The 12,993-nt window shown below is 36.0% G+C and overlaps 2 protein-coding genes across 2 annotated transcripts; both read right to left on the bottom strand.

Moving 5' to 3' along the window:
• Positions 1 to 5,427: 5,427 nt before the first annotated feature.
• On the bottom strand, positions 5,428 to 6,546 carry LOC141486107 (uncharacterized). Its single transcript, XM_074183824.1, has 2 exons — positions 5,844 to 6,546; positions 5,428 to 5,780 (listed from the first exon to the last, which is right to left on the bottom strand). Exons 1-2 carry the CDS (start codon positions 6,358 to 6,360, stop codon positions 5,500 to 5,502), a joined length of 798 nt encoding a protein of 265 aa, XP_074039925.1. The 5' UTR covers positions 6,361 to 6,546; the 3' UTR covers positions 5,428 to 5,499.
• Positions 6,547 to 8,251: 1,705 nt separating this feature from the next.
• Positions 8,252 to 11,233, bottom strand: LOC141486106 (uncharacterized). The gene is made up of 2 exons (XM_074183823.1): positions 10,871 to 11,233; positions 8,252 to 9,033 (listed from the first exon to the last, which is right to left on the bottom strand). Exons 1-2 carry the CDS (start codon positions 11,231 to 11,233, stop codon positions 8,356 to 8,358), a joined length of 1,041 nt encoding a protein of 346 aa, XP_074039924.1. The 3' UTR covers positions 8,252 to 8,355.
• Positions 11,234 to 12,993: the final 1,760 nt, after the last annotated feature.

The following is a 12,993-nucleotide window of genomic DNA, read 5'->3' as shown; positions in this document are numbered from 1 at the left end:
ACATTAAATAGAAATAAAAATACATTATGTAGGACAAAACATAAATTACAAATACAAGACAAAGAAATGCAAGTTTAAACGGTTTTGAAAAAACTATCAATTTTTTTCTGAACTGCCTTAGAGCTTGCTAATTCAGTCGCTTTTTCTTTCACGTTCTTTAAAAGCAAAATTTCGTGCATTGGTAAGTTGTTTTCTTCAGCCCACTGAATTCCCAATGTTAATGCTTTTACAGCATCGCTGTGTTTCACTTTAGTGACAACAATCTCAATATTCCCATCTAAATCTTCATTGCTCTCTGCATCCTTAGATTTTAGCGCATCACCTATTAACTCCTCTTCAGTCAAATCAACAATGACTTCATTTTTGCCTAAAGCCCATTCAACAATATCTTCCCGATCCAAATTGTTCTCAGGATCTATCACAAGCAAGGAAGCGGTAATGGTTTTTACATCTTCCTCGTTTATTTGACAAAGTCGTCTTTGAAGTTCTGAAAGTGGAATGTTGTCTTCATCAGATTCCTCTTCTTCTGCATCAGTTCTTTGGTTCGGCTATAATGCTATCCAACTTTTTTGGATATTTTTTTCAGATATGGACTTCCAAGCAATATCTAGATTAACAAGTGCATCTTTTAAATTAAATTGCTTTAAAACTGTAACTAAATCGTCACCTTCGTGAGCGATAATGTGATTTAGTAGCCTCTTTCTGTATGCTACTTTTATGTTTTGTATTAAGTTTTGATCCAATGGCTGTAAAACTGCTGTGCAGTTGGGCGGCAAAAACATGACTCTGAAATCAGGATCGAAATTTATTTCTGTCTCAGGTGGATGAGATGGAGCATTATCTACAAGTAACAATGCTTTATGAGGTCGGTTAACATCCGATAAAAAACGTTTGACGTCGGGTATAAAGCAAGTCTTAAACCATTCGAAGAACAATGTCCTGGTCATCCAACCTTTGCTGGTTGCCTTGTAGTTGACAGGTAAAGTAGCATTCTTGAGTTCCAGCCGCATTGCAACAGGGCATAAATGTTACGCGATCTTTAGATATTTTTCGCCCTGGAGCTGATTGTTCCTGACCATGAACCCACGTAGTGTCCGGCAAGGCTCTCCAAAAGGCCGCTGATTCATCAGCATTATAAACTTGTTCACGACTTAGCTTCATTTCATTAACCACAGCTAGAAATTTTTCTTGAAATGGTACTATAGCACTTACATCGCTGGAAAGTTTTTCACCACACACTTTAAGCAAGCGTATTCCGTGCCTTTTTTTGAATTTGTCAAGCCAACCTGAACTCGCAAAAAAATCACTCTTCCCACTTATTCTTTCATAAAATTGTTTAGCTTTCGTTCGCAAAATCTCAGAAGAAATAGGTACATGAGCACTACGCTGCTGCTCCTCACCTTATCAAGAAAATCTAATATTTTACATTTCTCCGCAAGAGTAACTGTATTATGCGGTCGTTTATTTGGCGCCATTGTTTTTTAAGATTGACACACGACGCACGGTAACTAAACGATAACTGACCGCCAAAGGCGCCAAACCCGTTCAGTTGCGAACAATATTGGTTTTGACAAGTTTAAAAAGGAAAAATCCGCGTTTAATATCGATTCGTATTGAAAACATTCATTTGTCCGGACTACAGAGGTCAAATATCCGGACACCTAGGAACGCCGGATTACTGGAGTGTCCGAATCAGCGAGTGTCCGAACTAGAGAAGTTGTACTGTACATCATATTTTTTCATTGTAGTCGCTGTTATGTTAGACATAGCATCATATTTTTTCATTGTAGACGCTGTTATGTCAGACATTTTTATTTCTACATCACTTGTAAGTTTGTCAAATTTACGAGTGAAAGTTATCCAAGCCTCTGCAATTTTATCATCGAATACTTGACGGGCATCGCGAGCAACATTGCCTATTGTAGACTGTATTGCAGCTTGTAGGGCTAGAAGTATAACCTCCTTTGTTCCATTAATTTCCCCCTCAAGATATGATACAGTTACACAATCACTCTTGTCAATAGGTTCGCTTGTATTTTTCAATATTTTCCTTTGCATGTCATAATGACCATCTTTTGTTAATTTAAATCCAGTCCCGGGAGGACCTCGAATGACATTACCACCCCATTTTCTTTTTCTACCAAACTTATCTATTGTTTTAGACATTGTACACTCTACGATGATTCTTTTCAAACTGATATTTATTCCATTCACATTATGCTAAATACTTTGCAGTAATTGGTTAGGAAAATAGAAATAAAACAAATAAATGTTTTTTTACCATTTTTATATTCGTGAAAGCACAAATCATTTATCATTCGATAGAAATATTCATACTTCAACCACAACACAATAATTACAAATAATGAATGTTCCGGTTTGAAGGAAAAAATAACAACAACTATTTGAATGATAATTCAGTTATTCATCTCAGCAGTCGAAAAATTAATTAGTTCGAGTGGTATTCGGAATGATGAATCTTTTGTTGTCGTGATATGATAATGCGACTTTATTTTTCAATTCAGTATAAATATCATGCAACACGCTTCTGAATGAGTTCATCTTCCTGAATATCATACCTCCCTCTTCGATAATTTTTTCATAGTCTTCGCATGTCAATTCATTCTTTATAACAGATCGTTTGATACCTTTGGCCTTCTTCAGTTCACTATTCACAGACTTTACGTAATACGCTTCAGCACCTGTACCGTAAAAGCTGATTATTGGATCATTTGGGAATTCATCTTTGAAATTACCCAGAACTGACTTTGTCACTGGAATATTGAATTGGTTTCCTATTTTATAATTAGATGTATCGAACTTATTTATATTATTTTTGATAAATTCATAGAAATTGTCTGTATTTACTTTGAGAATAAGGGAGTCGGTATCAGTGTAGAGTAAGGACGCATCTTCTCCAAACTGTTGTTTGATACATCCATAGAAAAAATCATACATAACTGTTTTAGATAATTCTAGAATGGAAAATCCCAAATATAGTGGTTTATCATAATGAACTTTTACTCTAGCCAATTGAATGGCAACAAAATTTTCTGTAAAAATAGAGCATTTTTTAAAATTTGGTCGCGATATGAGACAACTAGCACCTATAGTTCTTTTTATATTTTCTCAATGTGTAATGAGTCTAACATCAATTCTATTGTCTACGTTTTCCATTGTTTTTCCATAGACTGCATTATTCATTAGTTTGTAGAAATCTTTTTCAGATTTGTTATTAGACCTATTACGCATTTCAGTATTCAAATCTATATAAGGCTTCATCCAACATGATTGCTTAAACCTCAATACTCTATGTGTGTTCATCACTATCAAACCATGATTGACAGCTTGCTGTAAGTTTCTATAGAGAACAATATATTTTCTTTTGTCGTTTAAATTTGGAATTAATTTGGGAACTTTCGATTTTGCATATGGAGGTATCAAACGTTCAACTAAGAATGGTAAATCGGAATGTTTATCATGAAGTTCTTGGGGATAATGTATATCCACTTCCAATACATATCCATAAGGACTATCAATATCCACATTCATTATATCAAGATTGAGGATTTCATGAGGTGCTAACCATGAAAATTCACCTGTTGGTAATAGTTGCGACATGCTATGACCATATAGATTTGTTGCATCCAAATATGAAATGAATGAAGAAGGTTCATTTGGATTATAATCCGGTAAAAATTTATTGTTTGCTTTATGTTTCCTTTCACTACATTGACTTATTCCACCACGAATACCTTTTTGAAATTTGTGAACCATATCAATATCAGTTAGTAATTCCAATTCAATATTAGTATATTTCAACATGGCATCCCACGATAATCCGGGTGCAGTGAAGTATTGTGCCGGATCCAATTTATATTTATCAACAGATATATTTCTAAAGTTTTCAAAAATGTCACATAATAGTAACACATCTGACTTTAAATATAAATCAGAGTATTCACCCAAATCCTGACATTCGAATAAATTCCAAACAAGTTGAGCTCTCCCATAATCATTATCTGATATATGTTCACAATTGAGTTTATCATAAAATTGATTTTTCGTTGGAAGTCTTGGATGATTCGATGTCATCAACAAAACTATAGGGAAATACACCTTTCTTTCTCATCAAATTGAAATTTTCAATTTGTGGGAAATGTTTGCGCATCTCGATACACTGATCAGATGTTAAATTTGCACCTAAATTCTCCAAAGAACTAGGCATGAATCTGAAACTATCAATGAATCTCATTTTCAAATAATTCTTCTTCACCCTACCATCTTTATCCGTATAGGAGTGTGTAAAGAGATGTTTTGTGAAAGATATATATTTCTCATTAGTTTGTGGGATGTCATCCACTTTATCTTTGTTTTTATACAATTCTTTTATGAATAAATGACAATCATATCCACTCAGATTGTGAAAAATTATAGGAATGAAATTTGGTAATTTAAAATTCAAATTACAAGATGAATGAGCAGCAGGGGACCTTTTTTTTCCTGTGAGGTGACAATGATCCCTCACTTTGACTTCGTCATCATTAAATTGTTTAGAACAAATGCCACAATTTGTGGCAGAAGCAAACTGTTCCTCTTCCTCAGGAGTTTGTACATCCATAGGAATAGGAAACCTGAGATGATTTTCATAAATATTTTTCAAATCATCTTCGATTTTGCTAATGAATTTCTGGGCTGCATCCACACCCCTATACGAAACAAATATTGATAAATCATCATTCTATGAACATTTAATCAAATAAGCAAATGAATAAGGCTCATGTTTGAATGTCTTGATCGAATACGAGTATTCAGGATTTGGTTTAGTGGTTTGAATCGGCTTCAGTACTAATTCAAAATCGGAATACACTACAAATGGTACCTTCATTTGTTTCTCAAAGTTTTCAAAAGTTAGTATATTCTCAGGTACCGTTTTCCCATATTTATTGACTTTGAAATTGGTTGATGGTGTTGTAGTACTCAAGTGATTACAATCATTTATCTTATGACGTAATAGTAATTGTTCATTAGAAAAATATAATAAACAGCCATCACAAAAATATTTCTTATGTTCATGAGCCGATAATTGGCTTGAAACTAATCTTGAAAGATATTTGTTCCAACAATAAGGTAGGCGACCCAAATTCAGACACCTTTAGGAATTTACATTACATTCTATCCAATATAATTCGTAATTATTTGATAATATTGATCAGTTTCCATTTTTCTGGATTTAATAATCATTTCTAAGGAGATCTTAACAGTTATTTATAATAAAACTCTGTCTATAATAATCTTATTCACATTTTATTATAACCACCCCAATAACACCTAATTCCGACAGTAGGAGAAAAGTTTGTTTCAAAATCAGACAGGTCATTGAACCTAATTCAGACGGTGACCCTGAGTCAGACATTTTAGGAACATTATTCCGACAGGAAACAAGAACTACCCATAATTGAAAGTTTAATGCAAAAATAACATAAACGCATTCCAACATCATATATGGTACTTTATTTCTTCAACTGCATAAAATCCTCTTTTGGTAATTTCAACAGGAGGCTCAATCTTTTTGACAATTTCATGATGATCATACCAAATTTCATTTTTGGTATTTGGCCACTTCCACCATCCACCAGCCTTAGCCATTGAATTAGCCAACCATTTTTCATTGTTTTTATTCGTGATTTGTGCCGGATAATAATTATCAAAATAGTTGACAATTACAAAATCACCAATTTTTATTTCATCATCTATTGAGGGTCCCGCTTCTGTATTACCTACAATAGTTCTTATATAGTAAAACTATGCGACTTAAATACTTCAAGAAAATTATTTCTCACCTTCGTTGGCAATTCGACCACTTCCCGTTTCTTCGTGACCCTGAGATAAGTCTTCTTTACTATCTGTCCTCTTTTCTTCTTCTGTTGTGTTCTTTCCTTTAGTTTGTCGTATAGATTCATCTCTGGGTTTCTTTATTTTTTCCTGGCGCAATTTTTTGTTTTCTTCTCTTTTTCTCTTTCTATCCTCGTTTTCTTGAATTGATATTTTCTGCTCGTCCTCTTTCTTCAAGAAATATTCTCTCCAAGCATCGGAGGTACCTACAGAAGGAACTTTAACCCTAATGTTCCTCCTAATTACTTTTTTAGTTGGTTCAGGCCAGAATAAAGAGTTTTTGAATGGAGATGGTATAACCACTCCTGGCAGTACTCGAGAATGTTTAGTATTACTGCGACTATCTCCAATTTCTGCTTCATTGACTAATTCCCCTCTTGATTGTTTGCCTTCAACGTTATCGGTTCGTTTTTCTGGGGTCATTTCAATATTTTGCAGTATTCCTTCTATACTCTTTCCTGACATACTAGTTTCTCTATTTCCACCATTTTCTTCCTCAACTATTTCGTCAATGCTTTTCTCCTTTTCTGGTATATTTTCTTTATCAGGTTCTTCTTTGGAACCTTCAATAACGTCTACTGCGGTTTCAATACTTTCAAGTGTGGGTTCTATTTAAAAAATGTCTGCAGGTACGGCATCATCAGCTTCAAATTGAACTAAATTCTCTTATCCATCTTCTAGAACTAGGCCTTCTTGTATCTCTATTATAATGTTTGGTTGTTTCTCTTTTTCTATGAATAATCCCGATTTTTTGTACATTTTGTACCAAATGTCATATAAACTCTTATCTTCAATATTACCTGTCCAATCTGCACCCATCAACTGATAGCATTTATTCAGAAAATCTGGCTGAACATAAGATTCAAGATATCGCAAATGACTCTCTATTTCAGTATTTACTGCTTCTTTTGTTTTGTCTAATTCATTATCATCTTGAGTAAGAAGTTAGGAGGACAACTCCTTGAGGATGTACAATGGGTCACATGTGGCCTAAGTGCGTGGGCCCTCCCTACTCTACAGATACAGATACAGAGAGTAAGAAGTTTGTGATAATCAATATTATCAGCATTGAAAGGAAAAAGACCACATACTCTGAAAGAATTTTTGAAAATATTTTCCAAATTTGTAACCGATTTCAGGGCATTTTGAAGAACAGGAGCAAAGGTATCTTTACTCAAATGTTTATAATTATTTTGTGTTTTGAAATTTTGAACTTCACTTTTCCATTTCATTTTTAAGTTTTGAACAATCCCACATCCAATGGTTGTAGTATATGTGTAGAATTCGGTAACAGGCTTATCACGATTATTTGCTTTTCTCTGCAAAATTCTGTCAAAGGAAAGGTAACATGTGATTTATGTCCATCCAAGTATAATACTACTGGAAACTGGATGCTTTTTGATAAAATCCATGGATAAAAAATGTTGGTTATAAATTCGAAAAAAGATTCGGAGGTCATCCATCCACTGGTTGACTTACCAATACCCCAACCTTTGGGCACTTGTGACACAACATGCTTTGGTATTCTTTCGTATGCGTACATCATCATGGGTGGAGCTAGCTGGCCAGCAGCATTACCAGTCACAAGGACAGTTAAGCCGCGGTCAGACTATGCTGTTTAGCAGCCGCTACTAACCAGCCGCTGGTAAATATCGCCATCAGCCAGCGGATCTGAGGGGTTCACATTTAAGGTAACTAGCCGCTAGTACAGTTGATGTTGGTGACTTGAAAACATCGTGTGTGGTGTGTTGTGTGCATCATGTCATCTATTGGTGTGAGTCGTGAAGTTCTGAGACGTGTGTTAAATATTGGAATAAAAGAGTTGTGTGAACAGATGTTGAAACGGAAGAAAAGGCGATGGTGGGTTAGATCCTGGATATTAAGAAGAAACGATCTGGGGGCATCAGCAAGACTTTTTAAGGAACTAGAATTGGAAGATCCGTCATCTTATGCAAACATTTTAAGAATGTCAGTTCCAAAATTTAAAGAGCTATTAGAGTTAGTCACTCCGCTTATCCAGAAAAAAGACACCAAATTCCGTCAGGCTATTCCAAGTAAAACAAAACTAGTAATAACTTTACGTTATCTAGCAACTGGAGACAGTTACAAGTCTTTGGCCTACCTGTTTAGAGTTCCTCATAACTCAATTTCAGTGTTCGTTCCAGAAGTGTTGAGCAGCATTTACGAGGTTTTACAGCAGTTTATCAAGGTACAGTAGTAGGTACATTATTTACTCCTATTTGTATATGTAGTTAGCTTATCAAATAGAAAATAATTGACCTTTTATGAAAAAACGAGCAAGGGATATTTTCTTACAGGAGAGTTAGGAGGCCTAGGACAAGAATTTATAAGCACATTTTACTTTTAACAATAATGTAGTTTATTAATCTTCTTCACTTTGTGTATAACAATTAATTTTGTTATGTAAAACAAACTGGAAATATTTTAGTTTCTGGAAAGTCAGTTATTAAAATCGGCAAGGTGGGTCCCAGCATCACAGATTCCAACCATGGCTTGGGATACAATGTCCAAACCTCCAATGTCGTCTTGGTTGGATATACCTGGTGTTTGGCCAGAGCTGTTGTGACTGAATGGTGACATCTGAGAAAAAGAGCTACCGCTGTACGGTGACATCAGGGGATGTGGGGTCGAACAAGAGCTACCGCTGCTGTATGGTGACTGCAAGCGCTGCTGCATCGAACACTGTCCTTGCTCATTATCCAAACAGAGCAAGCGTTCTGTTGTGATAAGGGTGTTAATCTTGCTTTGTAGGGCGATGAAATTTCTTAATGGCATCTCCCTTAATTGGCTAGCAATATACTTGCCATATTTGTCGAATTGATCTTCGTTTTCAGCAACTAATTTACCTATATCATGCAACTTATCCACTGACTTTTCAAAACGTGTTTGAGGTTTCTTACTACCAGAAGTTGTTTTAATATGATTCAAGTGACGAGATGGGGGTAGCATTTTTTCAGGAGATCTTTTTGCTGCTTTATTACCTGATGCAGAAGGCGTTGAATACTTATTTCTTTTTGAAGGGCTCGGAGTGTTAATCTTGACAGAGGTGATTGCTTCGGTGTCCTCAGATGGATAGTCGTAGTCCTCATTTTGCATTGCCATCTCCGTAATGTGGTCCTAAAAAATAAAAAAATTGAAAAAAAGTAGGATAAGAAAATAACAATTTAACTTATAACAATTAAATATACACTTCCAGACGGTAAAATTATTATAAATCAATTTTATATATTAATATAATATATAATATAATATAATATATAATATAATTTTTTTATATTAATATAAATTAATATAAATTTTTTACAGAGTGTTCCGTAAGTAAGAACCTCGTACACAAAATTCGTAATGTGTTTCGTTGGGTCAAAATAAGCAAAAAAGTTCATATTGACAAAACTTTGATCTCGCGTGTTTTCCCGTCTTTTGGTCTCTCCAGATTTTGTACAAAAAAAATACGAAAGTCTGTAACGATTCTTCAAAATCTTTACAGGCCGACAGACGCGAGAAGCGAGATAGAACTTTTGTCCATATCAACGTTTTTGCTTATTTTGACCCAGACAACCAAACTACGAAAGTTTTGGTACTTTTACGGAACCCCCTGTACATTTAAGAAAATTACAATTGTTACTTTTGTACGTTCTATTTCAGGTACCTGATAGAATAGCTGAATGGAAACAAATTCAAAAGTCGTTTGAATGTAAGTGGAACTTTCCTGATTGCTGTGGGGCACTGGACGGAAAACATATCAGAATTCAACGACCTCCAAACAGCACTTCTCTATTTTATAACTACAAGGGACATATAGTATTGTTTTATTTGCCATGGTGGATGCAGAATACTGCTTCAGATATATTGACGTTGTATGTGATGGCCGATCTAATGATAGTACCATTTACAACAATTCCACTTTGAAAATTGCTCTTGAGAGAAACCTTTTAAACTGGCCTATAGGAGGACTTTGCGTTGCCGATGATGCATTTTGTCTCACGTCTTACATGTTGAAACCATATTCACATAGAGGTCTCTCTGTGGAAGAGCAAATTTTCAATTACAGACTATCTCGAGCTAGGCGTGTTGCTGAAAACGCCTTTGGTATCTTGGCCAGCCGTTTCCGCATATTCAGCAGACCTATTCCGTTGGACGTGGGTACAGTGGAAATTCTTGTAAAAGTAAGTTGTGGTCTGCACAACTGGTTAAGAATGACATCATCACAGACGTATATGACCCCGGGATCAGTTGATGAAGAGGACTTGATGACAGGAGTTATAAACCCAGGTGAATGGCGCCAAGACCCTAACACTATGTCTCCATTACAAAGACTGTATGCATCCAACAACTACAAACAAGAAGGAAATGACGTGCGAGAGTGGTTTACCCAGGAGTTTACAACAACCTTGGCTGTTCCTTGGCAAATGAAATCTATCGGACATGAATGTACTGAAAGCGACTAATTTGCCCAAGAACTATCTGATACATACACGAAGAAATGTTTGTTTCTTAGGAAAATTGACAGTATTTGTATGTACATCATTTTCCCAAATAAACTTTAATTTGCAGAAAAACAATGTTTTCCAAAAGTAATTGTCTCTACCTTAAAAATTCCACGATTACCGTACTAGATTAGTTTTTAGACTACTTTAAAAAGATTAAATTTGTACTAAAATAAACTTTAACCAGTTAACTGGCACTTTGACGCATACAATGGTTTTTATTGGTTTTAGCCAAAATGAGGGGCAACTTTTAACATTTTCAAATGAATTTTCAAAACCCTAATATTTTGCTCCTGTATAGGCTTATACTTGACATGTTTTGTGTACATTTCGTCAAATATTAAACAAACCTTTAGTAATAGTTAACAAATTTATACAAGTAATAAAAAATTAGTTTTGAAGAATAATCTTTAAGTTTTATATTTTTAACACAAATCTAAGGTATGTTGCTATAATTTTAAATTTACCAGATTCGATGATGAGTCACGACCAACAATACTACTGCTCCAGAACATTTGGGCTGCCGAGAACCACACCAGTCTAGGTTTGTAGACGTCATCTGCTCCCGCACCACTCTTCTTTGACTTTTTTATTTTGTACACTTCATTTCGATAAGTATCTCTCAAACTTTTTATTTTTTTCTTCAGTGGGGCCAAATCTACTTTCAGTCCTCGTTCTTCAAGTTTCTGCAATAACTCCTTATATGCTGAGTCTTTGGCATTTCTGTTGATATAGTCTGCACACGAAGCGTCCCACAGACAAGGATAATTTTGGAATATATCTAGGAAAGTAATTATATCTTTACCCGACCACTTGTTACTGTCGACCATATTCACTGGAAAAAATGAATAGAAAATACAGTAGAATAGAAAAATATAGAAAACCAACACTTCTTTTAACTAGACACGTGTTAATTCACCAGCCGCTTGTGAGCTACTAGGGGTTCACATTGGCTGGCTGGCGCCAGCGAGGAGATCACGTGACTGCCTGCGGATGGTAGGCAGCGCTAAAAAGTTAAACATGTTCAACTTCCGATTGTGGCTAGTCCGCTGGCATTCACCAGCCGCTGGTTCTGGGTCAGACTAGGCTGCTTGCTGGCAATATTACCAGCGGCTGGTTAGTAGCGGCTGCTAAACAGCATAGTCTGACCGCGGCTTAAGATTTTGGTCAATAAGAGCATTTGTGGATACTTACACTCGCAAAAATCCGTTTCTAGCCGATCTGATCAAATCTTAGGCGTAGAGTCGCGTATAGGTGTTCAGAAAATAATAATCTTTATTTTAATGTAATTTTGATGTATTAACCAGACCGGTGCAAGTTACTACTATCGATTTACCTGTTTATACCTGGCAACTCAAGAGTCGGGGCAGGAAAAAATTAGGCAACCCAACGTTTGCATACTCTGTAGACTTTATACTGACGAACGGTATATAATTTATCTATTAATTAATAAATTTAATTATAAAAAAATCATATTCCGGACTGAAATTGTTCAGGCAACCCATTTCCAATATACTTAACGTTATATTTAATTTGACTTGAAATACTTTTTATCCATTAACCAGCTCGGTGAAGATCGTTTTATATCGGGATCTTAGACTATTCCGTTTCACAGTTGTTTCTTCGCTTCCGTGATAATTACTGCAAAAGAAAATAGGTTTGCTGTCCTTCCATTTGAAAACACCAATATCTAAATTGGAATGCCTAAAGTCGTAGTCACCCCTTTTCATATTTTTATCTGGTATCAAATTTTTTGGCATGAATTTTCTAGTTTGACGTAGTAAGCTAGTAGGAGATTTGAGCCGGTTCTAAGCCTCCCCCCACCACTATGACGTATTAATTGCTTTTTCATTGGTTGTTGTTTGGTGAAGTTAATGTGATGTGACCTTGAAGGGTGTGGTGTATGGATCGTTCAGAAATTTTTTCCCGGTTCTAATCCTCCCCCCACCAATATGACGTGTTATTTGCTTTTTTTTTGTTGTGCAGTGAAGTTAAGGCGTTGTGACCTTGAAGTGTCTGGTGCATGGATCGTTCAGATTTTTTTTTCATATGAGATTTTGTGTGTGTATGTGTGTGTGTGTGTGTGAGTGTAAGAGAATGCACGGTACAGGGTTTCATCATGTGCTTGTTTGTCTATGTACAAACATACGTCTGCATACTTCGAAGATCCTCCAAGTAATGAATGCTCCATCGGTGTGAGGGCACCAAGTTAGTAGTGGAGTGACCTCACAGCAATAACCGTTCAACGGCTAGAGAGCGACATGTTCACTCCACGACGTGTGGCAGAGTAATGCGTATTCATCGGTCTGCTCTCACCTCCCTCGATGTAGTGGAGGATGTGACGTAACGCCCCAGACTCGCCACCAATGGTGACACGCAGGCGGGCGAGGACTGTGCTAACGTCTGTCCTCTCCGAGAGCGCAACGACAATTGCTTGTTCGTATCGCTCTCGAAGCAGTGAATGATGTGACGTAACGCATCACCCTACCCTCGCTATTGATGGTGACACGCAGGCTGGCGAGGACTGTGCAAACGTCTGCCCTCTCTGAGAGCGCAACGACCACTGCTTGCTCGTGCCGGCAACTGTTAT

Source organism: Leptinotarsa decemlineata, unplaced genomic scaffold (assembly GCF_025532065.1).
Source record: "Leptinotarsa decemlineata unplaced genomic scaffold, Ldec_3_MD MMD2_tig00026347_RagTag_RagTag, whole genome shotgun sequence".
NCBI lineage: Eukaryota > Metazoa > Arthropoda > Insecta > Coleoptera > Chrysomelidae > Leptinotarsa > Leptinotarsa decemlineata.
Note: the sequence above shows the minus strand (reverse complement) of the source record. Positions and strands in the feature narration are given on the sequence as shown.

Excerpts from the sequence above, each read along its gene's own strand:
- LOC141486107 (XM_074183824.1), bottom strand. The coding sequence starts at position 6,360 with ATGTCAGGAAAGAGTATAGAAGGAATACTGCAAAATATTGAAATGACC. Across the intron at positions 5,781-5,843 it reads TGGTCGAATTGCCAACGAAG|GTAATACAGAAGCGGGACCC; the intron begins GTGAGAAATAAT and ends GAACTATTGTAG.
- LOC141486106 (XM_074183823.1), bottom strand. The coding sequence starts at position 11,233 with ATGGTCGACAGTAACAAGTGGTCGGGTAAAGATATAATTACTTTCCTA. Across the intron at positions 9,034-10,870 it reads GTGACTCATCATCGAATCTG|GACCACATTACGGAGATGGC; the intron begins GTAAATTTAAAA and ends TTTATTTTTTAG.